The 22,687-nt window shown below is 42.7% G+C and overlaps 1 protein-coding gene across 5 annotated transcripts in view; it reads left to right on the top strand.

The window, feature by feature from the left end:
* Positions 1-3,571: 3,571 nt before the first annotated feature.
* The window catches only part of MAP7D2 (MAP7 domain containing 2), an 87,534-nt gene continuing 68,418 nt past the window's right edge, over positions 3,572-22,687 (top strand). For 4 of the 5 annotated variants that reach the window (XM_075096692.1, XM_075096662.1, XM_075096678.1 and 1 more), the window contains exon 1: positions 3,899-4,038. In XM_075096692.1, coding sequence (XP_074952793.1) covers positions 3,996-4,038 — 43 coding nt within the window. In that variant the 5' untranslated portion in view covers positions 3,899-3,995. Of the gene's footprint in view, positions 4,039-22,687 lie in introns of all 5 variants that reach the window. The other variant, XM_075096683.1, reaches the window with a different exon arrangement.

The raw sequence follows: 22,687 nt of genomic DNA, 5'->3' as shown, positions 1-22,687 counted from the left end.
AACAGAGCAGAAACTGTGGACCATCGTAAATTTGTTACATTGTACATTCGTCCAGTTTGCTCAGCGCTCACCATTCTGTTTTCCCTTGGAAGCACTGCTAGGGATAGATGGCTTCGGTCGCATAGTTACAACCAAAAGATATAAAAAACACTGAAAAAAGAAGCCAAGCTTTTCAAAATTAGTTTACACTTTTTGACTTGACAATTTTTATTTTAATGTCTGTTAAGGTGGCAAAATTAATAGTCCCTCCAGCTTCTTTCTGCCTGCATCCTGAATGGACTTTAAGACTTTACCTCTACAGACTTGCCTCTGAGATCTTCCCAGACTTAGGTTGACCAACACCTACTGCAGGTCATGCATGAATATTTGCACAGACGTGTTTAAATACAGCACCTGCTGAAAATGTGTGGTAAGAGGGGAAAAATATCTTCCACAAAAGAGACCCAAAGTGGTGTTGATTTTAACAGAGCACAACGCACCATAAAAGAAAGAAAAATGCTTTAAAATACACCAGTCTGGAACAAGGATGACCAGAGTTTCATTCAGAAAAGGACAAACTGGGCATCAGGTAAAGAAAGCAGAATAACCAAAGTGTCTGCAATAAAACACCTCCCCGCTCAGAGGGCTCAATGCAACGTGCCTTACAGTGACGAAGTTGCACTTGGAGAATTCTGCATTGCCTTATAATTCATGCCAGAAAGCTGGTGATAGGAGGCTGGCTGCAGCCCAGCGCACACACAGCTCCCCCCTGCCTGTCTTCCTGCCCTCGCAGGCAGCGCTGTGGTAGTTCGTGCTCCTGGTCCTGGGGGTGAGAAGAAACTTCCCGGTCCCAGCCCTCAGCTCCCCAAGGCTGCAGGGCTGTCAGGTTATGTATTCCTTCCCCTATTACTCAGAAGTGAAGCCTCGCATTGCTCCTGGTGATGTGCTGCCTCTCGGATGGTTTCCTTTAGTGTGATATGAAGGGACAGTAAAGCAAGGTGGGGGGTGTGGAGAGTTAGAGACATGGTGACATCTCCAGCTCTGAGCATACGGACACTGGCTGTAGTCCCATTACATCTGGAAAAGCCCCTTTAGCCACTACAGTCAAGAAAATCACCTTGTTCTGTGAAGTGTGGGCAAAATTAAACAGTTCATATATTCCTTTTTAAAAGCTGAAGATTAAAAAATTCCCCAGAGTTCCTCTAGCTGTCATGAAGAAGGATACATAGATACATCTTAAACTAGCTCCTGACTCCCGGGTGTAAGTGCATACCAACGCTTTGTAGATTGTAAACAACCCATTACATCTGGTGCTTAAAGATCCATAAAGTATTCAAAGTCAAACCTGAGCAAGAACGGTTATGGTCTTGTTTCTCAGGTGCTGGCAGACATACGTTGTATTAAATCCACTATTCGCCGCTTTAAAACAACCTGCCAATCTCTGCAACATAGAAGAATTAACAAACGACTACGGACAATTCCAGATACATTACCTTCTGTTAGTTCTTCCCTGTGTGTAAAATATGATAATAGCACTACTTCAACTTAGAAGGCTATTACAAAGTTAAATTTATTAATGCTTGAAGGAGTTATGAGAGTACCACAGGAAAGCCATCATGGAAATTAATTAACCTGCCTTCAAGGCAGGGTTTGAAGAATGTACAGTGAATATGACATGAAAGATTCCACTTTACATGATGAAAATGAAGAGAAACATTGAAGAACTATACATTAATTAAGCACATCCTTTGCATTGAATGAGGCAGGAGTCTTGCGGAAAAAACACACCGCAAAGGTAATTTAAAAACTGACTCATATCGCATACGACATACAATACTATAAGGAAGCGTTCTGTCTTTGGAGCTTTAATGTTTTCTGTATAGTTTCCTTAAGTTTTCTTTAAAATCTTTTTTTCACTGTGTGACTCCCGGTCTGAATATTGGTGAGGCTGTGAGCCAGCCATCAGAGAAAATTACGGTCATAGGGGACCACTTATTTCTCCATGTGACATGCTGTGCTTACAGGCTTCAGGACTGCTTGACAGCCAGCGCTAGCAGGCTCACGCTCCCTGGGGCAGATTCTCCTGTGCTCCTCTCTGTCCCTCTCTGCCCAGCCACTGGCTCCTGCCCCAATACCCTCCCTGCAGATACCCTTATACCCCCTTCTCCAGCTTCTGGCTATACTCCTCCATCTTCTCTTGCCCCTTCGTATCCCCCACATCCATTCCCTGCTTTCCTAATTCCCAGTCCTGGAAACTCATCCTCACCATTGCCTTTCCCTCAGCACTAAGCCCATGTAACGCACCGAGACCAGATGTTCTTTCCCGTGTGCTCATCAGGCACCAATAGGCTAAAGGTTAATGAAGATTATAGGAAAGTCCACCTTCTTTTGGGTTTGTTGCCAAGGGAGCCCCTAAAAATCAGAAGGCACAGCTACAGTAAGACAGGTGGGATTTTTCTTCTGTAACATGAGCAAAACAGTACAATTTAATCTTTAGACAGGTAGAATGATTTTAAGTGGAGCCCCGTGACAGATAGCCTAAGAAACGGCTGGCATGAAAATGTCAGTTGACGCTTTCTAAATCTGGCAGAGTTACAAGCAACGAAAATAAAGCCTTTCACTTAGAAGGCAACATCAGGAACAATTGTTACTATATGCACCAACAATACCTAACTCTGCCTAGCTAAACTTTCATTGAGGTGTGTGAACCCAAGCACGAGGACACCACTTGAACGTGTAGATGGAAGACAAATTGTTGACTGGCGCCCCAACAGAGCAATATGCATTTAATAAGAAATGATGACTTACTGGGAGACACATTGGGAATACCAAAGCAAGTGCTTTCCAAATAGAATGAAGGGAAAATACTTTCCTTCTCCATCTGCTTCTATCGACTATGGTCTGTGTTTTCAGCTAAAGAATACAACTGGAATATAATTGCTGGGCAAAAAGAACTGAACAAAAGGACTAAGAATGGAAAGTGGGAGGATTAAATACGTCTTAAATTTCGATTTTGGTAAAGTGGCATTGAGGATGAAGCAATAAGGTTTTTTGGCATCTAGTACCAGTTCTGGCAATGTTTTGAGGCAGCAGAACAGGAGCCACCCCAAGGCCTTGCGCAGGGGCCATGCGTGTTCCTGTAGCGCTGCAGAGCATCCCGACGCTGTCAAGAATCAGCAAAAACAGGAAGGCAGGAGCAAAACAAATGTGCAAGCTGGGTGTTAAACTTCTGGGGCGTATAAATAGAAGAAAAAGAAGAAATAGAAGAAAAAAAAGAGCTTGTTTCTTTATTTCTCCTCTTCTCAGTACAAGACGCTACTGTTGCCGCAGGGCCAGCCCAGCCTGAAGGACCTTGGTGGGGAACCGCCAGCAGCAGCTGGACGAGGAAGACGCGCTCGCGCCTTCCTCCAGCGCCATCGACTCCGCCGAGGCGGCACGTGGCTGCAAACAGCGCGTGCGCGTGACCTCCTGGATGGAAAAATCTGGAAAAAACCTGGAAAAAAATGGCAGGACCTCCCGGAAAGCCGGAGGGCGCGTTGTTTGACTATTCGAGATAAACGGAGCGCGGAGCCTCGGCGCAAGGTGACAGGCAGGCGCTGCCCGGGCTGGCGGGCCGCAAGCCGGGCGCTGGGCCAGGCCTCCTGACGCGGCGGCACCCCGCTGCCCGCCCCGTCCCGCCGGCCGAGGTGCAGCGGGGGCCGGGGCGGGGCGAGGCTTTACTGAGTGACTACCGGTGGGACCCCCCGCCCTCAGCGCTGCGGGGCGGCGGCGGCGGCAGCACCTGGCAGGCGGGAGCCGCCCCCCGCAGGCGGCACCGGGCGAGGAACCGCCGCCGAGCGGCACCAGCCCGCCGTCGGCCGCCGCTCCCGCTCCTCCCCGCCCGCCGCCCGGTGTCAGGTGCCGCGGGGCGGGCAGTGCGCCTGTGCGGCGGCCGCTGGGCGCCGCGGAGCGGAGCCCCGGCGGCGGCTGCAGCAGCAGCAGGAGGAGGCGGCGGTGGTGGCCACCGGCCGAAGAAGATGGCGGAGCCGGGGGCTGCGCGCAGCTACCCGCGGGCGACAGGTAGGGGATGAGTCTGCGGCCCCGCAAGGTGCTGGAGGACGGCGGCTCGCCCGCCTCCTTCCCTCCCTCCTTCAGCTGCCCCGGTGCCGTCCCGTCCCTTCCCTCCCCGGGTCGGGGCTGCCGGCGAGGGTCGCTCCCCCGCCTGCCCGGCAGGTGCTGGCCGGCGCGGCGCTAAGGGGGCGGCGGCGGGAGGGTCCGGCCGCCATCTCGGGAGCGGAGGGGGTCGGCCCCGGCCCCGCGGGGGGACGAGGCGGGTTATCCTCGGCAGGAGCCGCGGGGGTGCCGGCGCCGGGAGAAGCCAGCGTTTGGCGGCTCCTGAGGGGGTGGGATGGGACGGGGCGGGAGGCAGCGCCGAGGCCCCCGGCGTGCCCCTTGCCCCGGCGCCGCCTTTGTGGTGCGGGAGGCGTTTGCCATGAGGTGGTGGTGTGCGGCGGGCCGGGCTCGCCGGGCAGCCGCGTGTGCCGCCGCGGTTTCCCCGACCGGCGGCGGTGCTGCCGGGGAGGGCGGCAGCTTGGCTTTGCCCCGAAGTGGAGAGCGGGGAAGGAGCGATTTATAAACCTCGTTTTCAGCGGTGCCTGGGCCTGCCTGTGCTGGCTGGCCAGCCCGGGCGGCAAACTGGTTGAGCTGGTATCGAGTGTAAACGCCTCGCTGCCAGCCCTTATATAGGCACGGTTCCTATTAAGGTCCCTCCTCGTTGTTCTGTGAATGTAACTTTTAATTTCCGAGGGCGAAGAGGGGGTGCGAGGTGCGGCGGAGGCTGCCGCAGTGTACGGGGTCGCACACGGTGCAGGATCGAGCCCCCCAGCACCAGGAGATGTTCGGGCGAGGCTGGCGGCGGTGACCTTAGCTCCTGGGCTCAGGTGTAGGTGTCAGGGTGGGCCAGGCTGCTCTTTCTTCACATGACCTCTGCCTGGTTCGATGTATGAGATGAGTGGTGGTGATTAAGGTGTTAGGCAGCTGCTCATTATGCTTTTACCTTAGTTATCTGATACGGGGCCTTTGCTTTGTGGATGTCAAAACATCTAAATGTGGGGCGTAAGAAGGAATTAATTTTCCTCTTGTTTTAAGCCACTGTAGTTTCTAAAAGTAGCTTTACTGTTGCTTTGGGAGATAAGGAAGCATTATTATCCCAAATTCATGGAGTGGGAAGATGAATCCCAGTCTTTGACTTATCTGAGGTAATGCTGTGTAGGGAGCCAGGAATGCCTGTGTTTGCTGTTCCTCGCCCTAGCTCTGCGCTCAGCAGTCACAGCTCCCATGGTAAGCTGTTGCAGCTGAGCAGTCAAGCACTTCTAGGTCTTGGGTCTCCATTTTTTTGTGTTTCACGTGGAAGAGAAGGGAGAAAAACAATGATCAGAATTTATATTTGTGATGTTTATTCCCCCTCCTCCCTAAAGCATAAGGAAGTCTGCCCAATATTCACAGCACTCTTCCCAGACTTTTTTTCTTCTTGTGTTTTCCTACTTTATACTTTCTAACTTAAGAGGCAAATGTTGCAAGCAAGCTTCACTCGTTATGTAGACCGGGACATCATTTGTTTTTCACCTTGTATGAGATCTCATAGACTCTCAGTCCATAGAAGAGGCAGCATGTGGTATAATTAAAGTTGATATCAAATGGGTCATGTGTTGTAGAGTGTGGGCAGGGATGGACAGATGCTATCGCTAGTGGTCAAGCATTGACATTTGAACACTAATACCCAAGCAAGGCAATACAGAGTGGTCTCAGCCCAAACTTATTTTATTTGATTTGGCTGCTAGAAGATTGTCTGTGTGGTTTACGGTCAGCAGTGTGGATGGAATTTGGATCTGTTGCAGCAGAGAACGAGAGTTTTTTTCTCTGGGACCCAACTTACCACTGTCTGCCTTACCAAACCTGATAGTTCTCTGGCAGCATCCGAGTTTTGGTCTCTAGGGCCCTCCAATGCTGAGAGTGTTTCTAGGATGGCAGTGGAAGTGAGGCACCAGATTTAGTTTGTCCATCACTTCAGACTGTCTGCCCAGATCAAGCTGTAACAAACAAGCCTGCAGTAAGGGACTTGACTAGTAGGGAAAAGGCTATTGTTCAATGGTTTATAATTCTGTGAAAAGGAGCAAAATTCTGTGGCACAAGTAAATAACGTTTGTAGAGGTCAAGTGTTTCTCTTTGCCAAAAACCAAAGGCGTGTGGCAAACAATAGAGATGCTACAGCCTGAGAAGGCATCACAGGAATCTTTTTGTCAGGGAGAGCATTAGGTGACCAAAATGTAGGCGTTATTGCTGCTGCCATCTGTAGTAACAGTAATGAGTATTTAGCATTTGAAGGACAAGCTGCTCAGTATTGAACCTCTCATCTTCCCTTTTGCTGCTTGGTGAAATTTACCTAACGTATGTTCTGAGAGACTGAACTACTGAACACTGGTTTTCAGAGCAAAATATGTTTTTTCTTACAGAAAAGTTGGTCAGCCCTAAAAGGATTTAAGAAAAAATTACGTATTGTGCTAACTTGGACTGTATATCACAAAAACAGTTTGTGTGAAAGGGAACAATGTGTATATTTCTTTAAAATACTGTGTGTGGGTTTTTTCTTGATAGCAGTGCTTTTTGATTTGTTGCCAGCCAAAATGATTTAAAGAAAGTATACTTACTCTTTTGTACTATATTTTTTTTCTCTAATATATGGGCATTCAAGCTTGTTCATCCCCAATGTTAATTCATGTACTGCTTATCATGTGATGTTACCATTTGCAAGTATTGGTTTTAGTTCAGAGCAGCTTAATGTGCTACATCCTCTCAAGGTTATTGTTTTATTTAAAGTATTGTAACACTGTCAGACTTTGCCTCTGTCCTTTAAAAAAACAAAAAAAACCAAAAAAGTCAGATCCTTTTCTAACCAAGTTTCACTAAATTGCAGTGAAGAAAAGTTACTTGCCTTTGAATTCCAGGACTGCAGAAATAAAAGGAAGGTATATCACTTGAAATGCACATGTTAAGAAAATGAAGTGTCTGAAAACTTTAGTGTTTGTAAGACACTGTTGTATAGTGTCACATATCTCCATTTGCTTTGGTGGCTGGCATATGGATAGCAGTGGAAAGGCATCAGGGATGCTTTTTTTTTTAATATTAGGTAATTATTTCTAGGCATGCTAATTGAACGTACATATTTAATGTACGTTAAACTCTATATCCTGCGTGTTGATATTGTATGAAGGTCTATATAGTAAGGCTTTTGTTTTGTCTCATGACTAAATAAAATACAATTATAACTTTCTTAGTTATTGGTCTTTTAATGCATGCAGAGCAAAACCAACAGGGGAAATGAGTTTAACATCTTACTTGTATCTGTCAACCACTGACAAATGCATTTTAACGGTACAGAAAAGTAAGAGCAAGGCTTTTAATTCTGTTTAATTCTGGACTGTTCAGGTGATTTTAAAAAAAAAATAAATCTTATTTCCTTCTTGTGTGTTTTACCTCTTCCGGGAGGTCCCGGTGTAAGTATTGCGAGTAGCTTGTTTGGCTTTTCTCTGTTGCACTTATCTTGACTGCTCCACTTGAAATCTCGTTTTTGCACCAGCTCTGACAGAACATGGCAGTTTTTAGCCCTTCATTTACAACGAGCTCCAGCTGCTGAGCAGATCCTACAAGCAGCTATTCTCTGTTGAAGTTCTGTATCCACTTGTGTTTCGTTTTGTTTTTGAAAGTATTGTTTGTATAGAATTTTTTTAAAATAACTGGACCCTATGAGTTGCAGGGAAATACAGCTGACCAGGAAACTAATGCAGATTATGGGAATGCTAACTGCATTGAATAACAGCCAGCTCAAGTTGTCTCCTCCCTGTTTCCATTTTCTTCTTTTAATTGGTGCTCTCATTTGTTCTCAGCCTGGTAACTTAGGGTTCTATGAGGTCTGTGTATCTTCTAGGTCCTGTTTGATATAGTTACTTTTCAGGTGATGTGTGTGTGACTGGTTATACTCAGCGTACCGTGGTACAGTGACTCGGGTCAGTAAGTATGTTAAATACACTTGTGTTAAACACCCAAATTTACCTTTCCTGTGAATCTCTCCTACTGGCTGAGGAAAATCTGGATAATACGCTTAAATAATGGAAGGAGTAGTAATGCTGTAACTCAGCCAAGGTTATTGCAGTAATCCAAAGTTCTTTCAGTACTGCAACAGATTTTTTTTTTTAACCTGCATGGTTTATGACATTTAGATAATTTCAGAGTTCTTTTGCTGTAATTGAATTTTGTTTAGTATTTCCATCACAACTTAATATATATTACCTGTGTATTTTCTATGGTTCGAAGTAATGCATGTAAGAACATGGTTGGTATGTGTTAGTTTTCCCATTATACTTGTGTTCATGCAGCTCACCCAGTGAATCAGTGCTCCTGAAGTCATATAGTGGTCTGCCTATCAAACTGATGAAAAAGTGACTTGAAATCTTGGCTAATCACAGAGGTATTTTACAGCATAGTAGTACCCTGGACTGACTTTAGATAGGATATTTAGAAATACCTTTCACTGTGTTTTGTCTCCACAATGATGAACAATGATGATGTGTGGGGGTGTAAAGATAAGAGGTAAGTGGGTTTCACACAGTGGGAATCTCTCTAACCATTAAAATGAGGGGAAAAAACAAAAGGAAAGAAACTCAAGGATATTGTTATGTTATTTAAAATACAGTAACACTTCTGCCAGACTGTCATTTGAATAATATGCTTTTTTTTTTTTGCTTTTCTTTATTCGTATCATAACTGTCAAGATCCGAAAACTCTACCACCCAGCACATGCTCTGCAGGTCTGAATGTTGTAAGGATCTTAGTAAAATATCTTTTGTTGCAGTTAAATAATAATCAAAACGTTTGAATTGTCTTGAGTCCTGTGTATGTACATACATGATGCATATACTTTTCAGGCTTTCCGCAAATGTAATGAATTAATATATTAAAATGCCTCTTGGACGCATCTTAGTTTTCGTCATTTTCTTTCTGTAACTCTTAGGTGAGTTGTCTGCAGTAGATACACTTTTCCTTAGCTATTTAATATCCATCTTCTCTGTGATATGAAGTCTTGTGAAGTATGTGCTTGTCTTCATTGACTGTGTTATTTGTGTATATCATTTTTGCTTACCGAATGCCAGATCAAACTGTGTAGAAATGTTTTGCCCTAAATTCCGGGACATCGGTTTCTCTCATGCACTTGAGTATCTGGAGGTTTTTGCTAGTGCTTTCATGTGTTTGTGTCTGTTTTCCTTTGATCAAGAGGAAGCTGATCGGTCATTAAAGTGCTGCAGACAAACGTCTACTTTGCTGAGATTACTGTGATCTTGGCATAAGCCTCAGTTACGTAGCAGGTAGGCTCCCCTTTGCTTTTTAGCCACGTTGCAGTGAGAATGCCCAAAGCAGTGATGACTATAAGTATTCTTGATGTTGTGCAGGGTTCGCACAGTTGCGTTGTGGTAGCTGTGTCCTGGTTTCGGCTGGGAACTCTATCCCAGCCGAAACCAGGACAAGCTGTTTGCTTAGAAGTCATTTTGCTTTAAACTGTGTGTTTCTCAGTGTGCCAAAGTTTGTTCTTTCACTGAGGTTTCATGTTATTTTTCTTGGCATAAATAAGGGTGCCAGTAGCAAACTTCTTTTATTAATGTTTCACTTCTATAAAATTAATTCATTTTCAATGTGGAAAGTGCAACTTTCTGTGTTCCAGTGTTATGCATATGTGCTTTTATTGATTGGGATAATTTCAAAAACAGTGTTGAGCTGAATTTCTCGTATTGATTTAACAGAAGAGATTTTCCTGTGCATCATATAATATTTAACTTTTTTGAACTTTCTGTTTTCCATTACAAGAGTAAATGCATGGTTGGTGCAGTCTTGGGCATTCAGATCCTTTTTCTGGTGTGTGAAAAATCTGGAAAGTCTCCTTTTACTGTACTTTGATTACAGAAATAGATTAAATTGTTCAAGCTTTTGCAGTCAACCACTTCGCTAATAATTACATCTGATGTTTTGTAAAATCACTCCTGTGTGCTTGCATTTTCCTTCCAAGAGGACCAGTCCACTGAATATCTATTACCTGGTTGATATGATGGGTATTTTAGTCTGGGATGCTTTCTGAGTTGGTCCTTCCTGCCAGAGCCAGCTGCCTGTTGGCCCCACATGCACATTAATGCATCTGCTTGCACAAAAGGAGAAAGGGATTTTATGCCCCATAACCTTAACACCATCACTGATGCATTGTGCATCCAACATTAAACAACATTTTTAGAAGAAAGATATGAAGCTTCATAAGTCTACTTTCCCGTGTTGAATAATTTCTCTTAGATACTCCTTTTTCCTTGTAGTGGTTTTAATAAAAAAGATGAGGCTCTAGAATTTATCACTTCTACCTGAGGTTTTGATAGGATGGAAAAGGATGTATGGGATAAAAATACATGACACCATGTGTCAGTTTGTGGATGCCGCTGTAAAAGCACCTCAAAAAATCTTCAAGGAGGTAACCCTAGTACATCTCATTGTCTTGTCTGTTTTATTGCCAGATGCTGGAGGATGTATTGTGGTTTTGTTTCAATTAGGTAAGATCTGGAAGGATGCCTTGCTTGGTTCAATCCATATGAATTATAAAATTATTTTGTCTCACGCCAAGCAGAAGCTAGCAGAGCTCTTCTTTATTTCAGCAAAACATTCATGCAAATTTTTCTAGTTTGCAGTTAATTTTGGTTGTAGGTGTGGTGGAATACTGAAATTCTTAATGTGGCTTTCATAAAAAAAAGACACAAATTTTCCTAAGGCTGTTAGGCATGCTTGGGTTTGTTAACTATAGCAAGAGTGCCGAAGGGGTCTTCCTCTGCCTGGCCAGGGAGAGCACTGCTGCTGTTTCACCTAAGCAGTAAATCAGTGACAGTTTGAAGAATGTTCTAGTCTGAATAAAATAGCCTTGATTATTTAGTAGGAATAAACTTCAAATGTGTAATTATACTGTAAGTAAAATAAACCTAATTTTGAAAAAAACTCCAGTCATATGAAAGAAAAATATTTTCACATGCTGCTAAGGTGGCCTTAAAGTCCTTTCCTTTTGCTCCATAAGGGAAAATAAGACAGTACTGCCGCGTTTATCCACACACTGTTAGTGTGATTTTTACATATTTTAAATAAGGGTTTCTAATTTCCCTTCCATCAGGAAGGTGGTATCAACTAATGATCTGGTTCAGCTGGACAGAGAGAGACTTGCCAGGGTGAGGTGGGAGGAGATGCTCATGATGGGATAGCTTGATAGAGTGTGCTTGTCACCAGCTGAAGAGAAGCTTTTGGCATTGGATCCGCTTTGGGAAGTGCTTTCCTTCTCCTGTTGCTGGCAACTCACCTGCTCTCACCAGCTGTTTTCATTCCCTCATTTGTGTTGAATGTGGCATCCATGTGTGTATTTGTACAGACACAGTCTGTGTCTGGAGAAAGAGACCTGAGGGAGAGGACTGGAAACGTGCTGTTGGGGCTCTTAAAATGCTGATACAAAGTAAGCCAATTATGGCTTCCAAAATAAATGATGGATGGGCTTGTTCTTCTTTCCCTGTCCTAAGGGGAAGAGGGAGTAGGCCTTTACTTTTATCCTTAGTTTCTTGACTTTTAGTACTGTGCTCAGCCACAGGGCATCTTTTTCCCATTCGCTTAATGCTCTATTAATAGATATAAGTATTTCCATTATGTTTCCTGGGTTTAGTAGTATTAAGTGCTGTGGTTATAAGTAAACACAGCAATTTTCAACAGTCATAGGAAGTGGTTTAATGGTGCAATGAAATAAATGTGTGACCTTCCTTTGGCATAAATGGGTGTTTGATGAGGTTCTGGATGAGGATGCTGGATTGCAGGGTTGTGGTCCAGCATGTGTTTCATGGCTCTTTGAGGCCAGGTTATGGAACTGAATGGAAACGTTTGAGTGATGCATAGGGGAGAGATTATTTAGAGAAAGTATTCTGCAAAAAGGTTGGATTTTTGTGCCATTACCAAGTTACGGAACTGAAAGAAAATCTGAAACAGAAATAACTGCACAGGTAATTTGAGGCATTTACCGATAACGGGAAGAGTTTGTGTTTTCATAATACTTTTTATAGTCTAAGGGTAGTTTTCCATTTCCCCCCCTTGCAGTATGTTTTCCCTGTTGTGTGTTTGGTTCCCCACCCCTGGTTTTGTAATTTCTGCTCTTATACCACAGTCGCTACCTGTATCCAGTATTCCTTTAAGTCTCATCCTGCCAAAGGGTGTCTTAAAAAGAATAGGTAGCCTGTCTTTGAACCTTAATATATATTTAATCTGTGATGATGTTGCATAAATGATGTGTGAATGGAACTGAAAGTCATGTTACACAGTACAAGCATGTCCACTTTCAGATCCAGTTTTTGCCACGGCTGTCCTGTTTATAATGCTGAAGACACTAAAGGAAATCTTCATGCAACCAAGGTTCCTTGTGATGAATGCTCCCTAAAGCATAGTGACAAGCTTACAGGCCATGTAGCAACTCAAGTGGTGTTTAAAACAGCACAGTAATGCTCCTGGAAGACCACTGAATTCTCTGGTGGTGTAAAACCCCTGCAATACATAGAACTTCTGTTGCCAACTTGCTGATACTGGTGCACCTGTGCTATTGATAAACTGACATCCTACTAGGTTAACTCTTGAATTTTTATAAGATAGCTTTTTATTTTTCTGTCTAATGGTGTTTTCTTCCATTATCATCTACCTGCCCCGCCAGCGAGGTCACAAGGATGGCCACTTCAGTCAGAGCAACAGTATCTCCTTTGCTGCTCTGTCTTCCCTGGCAGTTAGCAGAATGCATTGAGGGTGGGGTGTAATGTCACAGCAAGCATACAATATGCTTCCTAGTGTCCCACACATTACAGTTCCAGGAGCTAGAGATGTATCCAGAAGACTTGGATATATCTTCCATCGTATGCATACACGTTCCTGTGCTCTAGCCTGCTCCTTGGTCTAGTTTTGTAATTGTACTCAATGCAGTAATTCATTCTTGTGCTCTGTGCTCCAGCAGAGCTTACCCCACTCCACCCAGCCTTGGGAGTGGAGGAAGAGAAAAGCATGGTGCCAAGGAGGAGGCTGGGCCCACCAGATGGGCTCTGGCAGGAGTTGACCTCTTACCAACCCACCTGCATCCTCCCAGAGGGCTGAAGTAGCTCTTAAATATTTCTTGTCTCAGCTGCAGGGGAGGCAAGGAGAGGGGGGAAGAGGAAGAAGGTGGAAAGGAAAAGAAAATGCATTCCATGCTATTTAACCTCTGCTTCAGGCATTGCTGTTCAGAAATTGAGAATCACCATATCAAAGAGCTCTTTGAAAATCAAAGGCAGCAAAAAACCAAATAGGCTGAGGAATGTTTTCCTGGTCTTAACAGCAGCTATCGGTTAACACATATTGCAGTATGATATACTTCCTTAAGTTATAGACTCAGAGAAGTAGAGGGGCAGAAGTCCTCAATGGCTATTTTGCACTGAAATGAATCCAGATATCTCTTGGTGACACACATGTCTTGAGAAGCTTTGCTCCAAGCTTCTTTGGTATAAGGTGGCACTTGGAAGATGTAATTTTTGTATTCTGACCTTCGGTCCCGGTGGCTGAGAGCTACTGGAGAGACCAGCATTTCAGACTGATTATATTGTACAGTCCTTGATAAAATTGGACAACTGAAAAGTCCCAAGAAAGAATCTGTTAAAGGAATGTGGAATAACTGTTCAGCAGTTAAAATCTAGCTTTAACTCCAACTAGATTTGAACGCATTCAGGTCCCCTTTTTGTTTTACAGCTATATAATCTAGTCCATTACTTTATGCCTTGCCAGAATAAACCCACTTTTTTGTTCTTAAGTGTCATTCAGTAAAATGGTGGTTTCAGCATTGTCTGGCAGGTGCTAAGTACTCTTTTTAGGGAACAGTGAAATAAATCAATAAATATACATATTCATTTGTAGGTAGCATTTGAGTGACAACCATTAAGTATACAGTTTGGTGTCTTTGGAAATTGAATTTGATGTCGTTTCCACAAACTCATAAGGGCTGATGGTGTCAGGTTTGTAGAGAGGAAACTTCTTCCAGTGTGCATCAGCTAGCACTGCTTTGATAAGGCAGTGCAGGATTTGGTTTCTGGTTCTGGATTTACTCAAGCACATTCTGCTGAAGTAATCAGGCCCTGAGTCTTCAAATGCTTCTTCAGGCACAAGTACCTCTTCATCTTCTGGTGGTAGCTGACTTTTCTCCTTTTGGTTCAGAAATGTTCATTGCGTCAGTAAACAGGTACTGTAAGCAAAGGCAATATTTCTGTCTATGGAGAGAAACAATACCAAAATGTTTGCTTGCTTGATTGGGAGAACTTCATTTCAAATACCATTTGTCTTCTCATGTGAGAAGTTTGGATGCTGAACTTTCTACTGATATTTTTTTTTTTTTTTGTGGGTAGCATTAATCCTTCTCAGTGTGGTCGAGAAGGTGGGGATAGTTGGCTGTTTGTGGTGATACACCTGTAATTTTCTTTGTCCCATTGCCTGCTACCCCAGGTGAATCACTCCTCTTGCTGCTGTCAATTTAGGCATAGAGGAAGGCCATCCTTCTTGTGTGTGTATAGACCTGCTCTTCCTTTTTCAAAGCTTTTCTCTTACATGCACAGGAGGGGAAGTGACTTTTGCTGCAACTCTGACTCCTTCTCTTGCCTTCCAAAATATTTAATGGCTTCTGTTACTTAAGCCAACTCAACCTGCTCATCCCTCTCCTCTTTTTATTTGCTGTGGGTAGGCAGGTTTTTCAAGCCCTGACTCTTATCTTTTGATTTTTATCTATGTGTGAACCAAAATTCTGGAAGAGTGCAGGATTTCTGTGGAAGTGCTGACTTTCAGCCTGGGTGCGTGGTGATACAGGGTTCTGCGTTCACCAGAACTATCTTCTGTTGCCACTATCAAACAAAAGCGTTTTCTTGTACAGGTGTGTCCTGAACCTTGATCTGACTGGTGTTAGTTAGTTAGTTAGACTGTGTCTAATCAGTCCTGGCAAGGAGCTCCATAGTCAGCTGCCTTCTGCTAAGAATGCTGCATCTGATGAACATATCCTTCCAGTGAGACAAGGTTTGTGGGCAGATAACGTCTTTCTATTAGACCAACCAATTACAGTCCAAACAAGCAAGCTTTCTTGCCCATCAGTCTGGAGGAGCAGCTGCATCCTGGTTCATGACACACAGAAGTGGAGAGGAGAAAAGAACGGAAGTGGATGCAGGAGCCTTGAGGCTCCCTTGGCAGCAGTGAGTTTCTGCTCTTACAGAGGCATGGGATGTTGTGACCCAGCCTTTTATATTGGGACACAGCACCCATGATCTTTTACTTTGCTATAGGTGTGCTGCAGTATGACAACTCCTGCTCACGGTGGTTCTGTTCGACTCCATGCAGGTTCTAGATAAGTGCTAGGCAAGAGGGAGGGAGTAAAAGTTCAGATGCCTAATTTACTTCGAAAACTATTCCAGTAGGGTTCCTGAATTGGCTAGGTGAATGTTGCTATTACATTTCAAGAAGTATTGACTAGGTGAAGCGAAGACAAATCTCTTAGGATATAGAACAAAGAGTGGAATAAGCAGCTGCTGCTGTTCTAGTATTACCATCGATGGTCTTCAGGGTTTTTGTGCTTATGTCCAATACTACTGCAGTTCTTGTTCACTTCCCCCTAATGTAGCAACCCTGAAGAGTAGGTTTATTTACTACAGTTGTAATGGTGGAATTCCAGATCAGCAAAGGAAAGTAAAACTGGGGTAACAAAACAAACAAACAAAAAACACAAAACAAACAAAAAACCCAACCAACAAAAAAATTTCTTGACATACCTTTCTTGTCAGTATGTTTTGGTCCAGGATGCATACTATTGTGATTTTTAAAAGTAACTAAACCAAGAGAGAATCACTGATGTGTAGCATTGTAGTATGTCATTTTCAGTTTTCTTGTTGTAAATGCTGCAGTGAGCATGTTTTAAATGCACTGTCTTGCAGTGATTGCTAAATGTTTATCAATTTTGAAATCCAGTAAGTACATTTAAGTAGGCAAGGTTCTTGTTTTATATACTGCCATTGATTTGTTGCCTGGGTTTTTCACCTGTTTGCGCTGTACAGTGAATGAAGAGATAAATGACACTACTGGTTAGCTTCCATGAAAAATGTGATACAGTCTCCACTTTCCTTGTTGGAGAGCTTCCTTTGTCAAGGAAAAATGTCAGATGCAAGCTTGCTAACTTTCTGGAAGAAGCGAAAATGTCAGCCATATAACGCTGTTAGCAAGCGTTGGATTTTTTGTTCTGAACGTGGTGGGATTTAGGGCACCAGACTGTAGGCACATCTGGAGCTAAACTGCAGCAGGCAGGCATGTTGCTGTGGCTTTTTTTGCATGGCTCTGCACGTGGGCTCTGCTGGTGTAGGCTTCTGCCATTTCTTTAGTAGGAAGGAATTTAACAGTGTCAAGTGTATTGATCACTAAAGCAGTAGCAGCTTTATTTTTCTCTAAAATTTATATGGAGGATTTTAGGGTTAGGAAGAGACGTGCTGCCACATACAGCATCACCAAATATCAGATCTATTCCTAGCACAAGTAGGGGATAAATTAAGGGATATGTAGTAGATATCTGAGAAAGCACCTTTTCTCTTACTTAGCTGAGCTGTATTTTTCATCAGGACCCATAACTGGGAACCCATGGCTAGAGCCTTACATGCCCAAGGGCAAACTTTTTTGGCACATTTGAAGGGAATATATAAGGCCATGTACAACTGCTTAGTTTCAGATTTAAGAGCTTTCAAAATAATTACAAAACTATTCCTGATATTTAGCCTTGTTTTATTCCTCCTGACAAAAAGTTCAGGGCAGTGTAAATAAAGGGGGGAAAAATCGAAGTCCTGTTTTGCGTGTTGTGTAAAATATCCTTAAGAATTTTTTTTGCCTTTGAAAATAGTATATATTTTCATCTCCTACCCAGATTGCCTGCTAACTATAGAGAAGTAGCAGCTCTTTTAACACTTCGCTTGTAGCATGAGGGCATGTGCTTTTTAAAATGGTTGGCAGAACAGCAAATTGCAAACAGAAGGAGGTTTTGGGGGTTTGGTTTCTTTTTTTTTTTTTTTTTGCACAGCACAGACACGTGTAGGAGATGGAAAGTTAATCCAAGGGGATACAGTAAGCTATTGAGAAGGGGGAAGATTTTCCTTACTACTTTCATGTGTTATCTTTTAAAATATAGCTGGCTGAAAGGTGTGTAATAGTTTTGTTTGACAGGGTGAGAGTAGTAGGCAAATGCGTGTGGGGAGGTTTGCAAAAGCATTTTAAACCATGCCCTCATACATGTGTGTGGAGGCAGGGGGTAGACTACAGAGAGGTATATGTTGGCAGGGGTAGTGCAAACAGTCCACTTTATTTTTAGGAAGATTTGCAAGTAATGGGTATGAATCTGTACATTTTTTTGAGACGCTCTAGAAGGAATGCAAAGCTGAAGGTGGTTGCCTCCTGCAGGGTCCTAATTGCTTAGGGGAAGTGATAAGGGAAGAAACTTTAACCACAGCAAATGCACATCTTCGGCTTGATTTCAGGGAGGTGAGGAGGCGGGGTGTCTACAGTCCAAAGCCTGTATGCTGAGCATCCACATGTCTTGTGGATGGGCCTTGTGTTGGGGAGGTAGCATAAAAATCTATAAGGCAGCGTGGGGTTAACCTCAACTTGTTGCAGTCATGGAAAGCTTTCAGTTTCAAAAACCTTATCTGGATTTGAAATACTTCTTGCAAAGTGTTAGTGGTGTTCTTTTTATGCCTGTGTTAATGCTACTCTACTGGAAGTCTTAAATGATGACCAACGCAAACTGCTGTTGAGGTAGTGTGCACAGCATTGACAGCTACAGCTTTGATGCTGGTGGTAAGGCAGGAATCCATTTGCTCTTCATTTTTCTGCAGGAGCCTTTAGGTTCTTCTGAAAATAGGCAAAATCTCTGCTTCAGATATATATGGGCAAGTTCTGGCAAATTGTTCAGTGACTTTTTTTTTCCTCTTTCCTTCTGTGCATCTGCCTGTTCTCTGAAGAACAGTGTCAGTGAGGGGGAAATGGTAGGAAGCTTCCACTGATGTTTTGTTTTGAGGGAACAACAGAAATGGGAATGCTTATTTACATGTAGCAGTTGCTGATGCTACCAAGACATGACTATAGTTATATATGTTACCAATAATGAACAATTAGTGTTGTGTTCCCTAAGCCTTCTCATATGCATTGATTTTTGTTTTGGTTTGTTTTTTTTTTTCTCCCTACCAGCTTGAGTACTCTACTGTAAAAAGTCATTAGTTGAAGTCACTAATTCGTGACATTTGCTCTGGTGTTTCCCTTTCTACTTAGCTTACTTAGTGAGGCTTGAGTTTTGAAAAGATACGGTTGCTGATCAGTGACTGTGACTTGATCCCCTAGAAGGATATAGAGCCTTCCAAATAGCTTGAATTTAAAAAAAAAAAAAGGGGGGGGGGGGGGAAGGAAGGCATTGGAAAGCAGGTAGGTGTGTTTTGTTTTGTTTTCAGAGATGGTGACTTAAAAGTGAGAATGAAGCTCATAATTTTAATGTTAGTTTACACGGGGGGAAAAAATCTCGAGGAAGCTACCTTTTAATCTACTTAATATTGTGTAAAATGAAGCCAAAGAGAATGTGGTGAGAAGGGATTCCTGTTCCGTGTTTTTAACAGATCTTGCCTTCTACTCTTTAGTTTAATATGAAGACAGTGTGCAGGTGTCTATGTAGAGTAGAGAAAATAATCCTAGAAGTACCTGGGCATGGACATACTGCATTAATAGTGCAGAATGTGGGAATTCTCTTTCTCCAATTAAATTGCATTTTGGTGTTTTTCTCCAGCTGTCTGTCATTCCTAATTACTTACTCATCAGAAGGTATCACTGCTGATAGTTCATTTACAGAATGTGATTTTGCATTCCTGATACTTAGCTAACATTGAGCAAAACAGTGCTTAATAAAGAATGACATACATTAATTAAAGAACAAACAGGGTCTGTATATATTCTTATTCTGTGAAGGAACGTCATTATATTAGAGAGCAACTCATTGATTTTCCTCATGGTCCTGTTACATATTTATTTATAAATGTGGGAACAAGGGTTTTGTGTGTTAATTTTTATCTTTAATATCTCTTCTTTTATGAAAAAAAAATTTAAAAGGAGCATCCTGCTCCTGTTACATTGGGCTTGGTTTTTTTTTGAGATTTATCTGAGATTGTATACCAGAACGTCTACTAGATGCGTTGACTTAAAAATCTTTCATTCTGCATGTAGATGGCATGAAAAATGCAGTTCATTAAGGTCATTTCTTTATTCTTACTGTTTGTTTTTTTTCATTATCTGGTAACAGGTTCAATTTTTGCAGTTTTTGTGGATATATATATAAAAAAAAGAATTCTTTGGAAGTGTCCTGTATTTTCTTATACTTCCCATAGAATTGTTTTACACCTAGTCACAGGAAGAAAATAGCATGCATCCCTTTGGTTCAGTGGGATTTATTGTTGTGATGGGAAAAAGGATAATGGGATTAAGATTAAATAAAGGTCGAGCATTTTACGTTAGCACTGCTGTTGTTTCCTGGTGACCTTTTTCAAGCATTGCTCTTGCTGTGCTTTCATTAAACTATGAACTCTGAGCTCTCCTTGGGTTTGTCTCTTATCTCTGAGGTTAACGGAGCGCAAGTGCCGCCTATGTCATGCTGCTCTGAGCATTCAGCTTTAGCCAGTGCTGAACCTAAACTATATATTGGAAAATTGGTACTATTACTGTGTGAATTTGCTCAAAATAGACTCTCTCCTGGGAAACGGTGCCTGCTAGTGAGTGTTTGCACAGGTTTGTCACAGGTGAAGAAAATATTGTCAAGTGCAGATTTGTCAGTGTTGTATCAAGAACTACATTATCTTAATCTGTTTTAGGTATTCTGCTTCTTAAATGTCTCAATTTTGACGAAATATGTTTTGAGGCTGTTTCATCTCTTTAGCAGTCCAAGGCAATAATAATGAAATTAAGTGCCTAATATTTTAGTTCCTTTGCTAAGATGGATAGCTGGTGTTTTTTCTGTTCTTCTCAAAGCCTTGATGTTCTGTCTGCTCTTTCCCTCAAGGTCTGTTCCTCTGACAGTGGAGTGCTGCCTTCGTTCAGGAACCCAAAGGCTGATGATGGAGGATATAGTTATGTATAATGGAACTGCAAAATATGAGCTTTAGGTAGTATAATCTGTTAGAAACCCTGATTTTTAGCGTGTTATTTTAGAAGCCTTTGATCTTTCGGTCAAAATCCATCATTAAATGTCCGTTCCTTGAAGTGATCTATGTTCAGCTGCCTAATGTTCTTCCTTTGTCATCAATAAAAATGTAGAGCTTTGAGATTATTTTTTCCCCCAAAATGTTTAAATAAAAACTGCCTGCATTGTTATTACATCTGCAATGTCATTTTTCAGCTGGTAGGAAGCAGGCAAATGAAGACAGGTGGTATTTTTCAAAATACCTGTAGAAAATCCTCCTGTTCCCAGTATGCACCCTAGTGCCTCCCTGGCAGGAGAGTGCACAGATTGCATTACTGTGCACAATTAGGTGCTCTGCAGGAGTTCGTCTGACATCTGTCTGCGCTGGTTGTCTTGGGTTCCCTTTTAAGTAGAGTTGAATAGGCACTTCTAAATTCCTCCCTCAGGAGGAGGTGACAGGTCCTAGAAGTACTCCCACTATCCAGAAAGTGAGTGAGAGGGAAGCTGAGAGCTGCTAGCTCAGGAGGTGGGTGACTGTTTACTCAGGCAAATGAAGTCAGGATGAATCTCGCCCTCCCTGGTACATAGGACAACTGTAGCTGTCCTAATGGAGTGCTCTGTGTCTGAGAAGACAATTTGTGAGCCACCATCCCATCTTCGTGAGATGCTGGCAGATGTAGCAGTCACTTTAATCCTCACTGGTGAGGCTTTCAGGTGTGTGCAGGGAGGGCTGGTTACGGCCTGTTCTGTACACTGGGTTGAACCTGCTGCCAGCATGCCTGTGGGCAGGAAGCCAGGTGCTGTTTACAGGTCAGGTTTGTCATTCATGTTGCAAAGGTTAAGTGCCAGTCTGCTCTGACATTTCCCATCTACAGGAGTGTGTTGCTACTGGCTAGTAATTCATGGAGCCTCTGCTCAGCCATGGCCTTTCTCAGAAACCGTTCACTAACTCACAAAGATGTAGCCAACGAGACACTTCTAGTGGCAGCAGTTTGTATCGAGCTACTGTCTTCCTCAGTATGCTCATTGCTTTCCCTGGTGTGTGACTTGAGATCCCCCATCTAGGCAAGGGGAAGCCACTTGTGATCTGTGACTTCTGTGATGGGCAGCATATGGCCAGGAGGCTGTTGGTTTGGCACCAGTGAGTTGATTGCTGGCAATCATTTAATTTAAATCACTTCTTCATTTAAGAAGGCAGATGTTTTTTTGGGGACATATTGATACTTCTATTAAAAGTGTCCTATGAAATCCCTGTAGCATGCAGTTGCTTCTCTGGTTCTGAAATAGAAGCTTGTTTTAATCATAAATAGTATTACTGCTCCATCTATACTGTATGTCACTTTGACTGCTGTGGTTACAACACATGCTACTTAAGCAAACAATGTTTGTGCTGGTTTAGGTTTTGGCAATGTAGTAATTGGAAATGTGGGATGAATCTTACCATGAGAGTTGCCCATCCCTGTTTTAGAAAGGTCTCTGTAAGGTAAACACATATACATGGATTCCTGTGAAGGGTGTCACTGAGCAAAGCATTTGGGACTAGGTTTGGGAAAAAACCTTTCATGAGGAGCTGCAGAGTTTTCTCTAGTGATGCTGCAAAACTTTGCTTGGATGAATACAGGTAGTATTTAATCTTTGACCAGTTTTTCTGCCATGGACACCTTATGTCATTTTTAATGCCTTATTACTATTACAACTACAATCACTGTGGGACAGGGATTAAATTTTATTTCATACTTCTGATGCACAGTGCAACTCTGAGCCCAATATTAGAGACTCTGTGCAGTTTCTTTATACACTAGAAAAGAACATACTTCCCCCCCCGCTTTGGGAGGAGAAAAAGTCTATTAAAATAGTACTTTCTTTGAACCCTTAAAACATAGTGAAACAGCAGAATAAAGGAGGATAGTGGAAATAAAAGGACAAGGGCAAAATATATCCAAATGACAACATGGAAGAGGGCATAATCTCTGGAAAGTTACAGAATAACATTACAAGACAGATGTTTTTGAGGAGCAAACTGATGAAGGCATAAAAAGGATAGTGAACACACCACCCCTTCACACAGCCTGCCAGACTTTGTGGCAGGTTGCTAAACAGTCCACGTGTGAAAGGAACAGTCAAGAAGCATAAGGCTGTGTCATGAAGCTTAATTATTTTCATCAGTATTCTGTGTGAAGGAGCTTAAGGGTGTTTCTTGTCCAAGGCTTTCTTAAAATGGAATATCGTTTAATCTGTTGCTTAAATTGTATCTTATGCCAGAGTAAGTTAGCCTCAATACAAAGGCTTGAAAGATCTAGAGAACTGAAGAGTGACAAATCAAAGTTTTCAAGCATAAAACTGAGTAGGCAACATATGCTATACTGGAAAAAGACTAAGTGCTTT

This window comes from Phalacrocorax aristotelis, chromosome 1, assembly GCF_949628215.1.
Source record: "Phalacrocorax aristotelis chromosome 1, bGulAri2.1, whole genome shotgun sequence".
Lineage (NCBI taxonomy): Eukaryota > Metazoa > Chordata > Aves > Suliformes > Phalacrocoracidae > Phalacrocorax > Phalacrocorax aristotelis.
The sequence above is the reverse complement of the archived record's forward strand: the minus strand, read 5'-3'. Positions and strand labels throughout refer to the sequence as shown.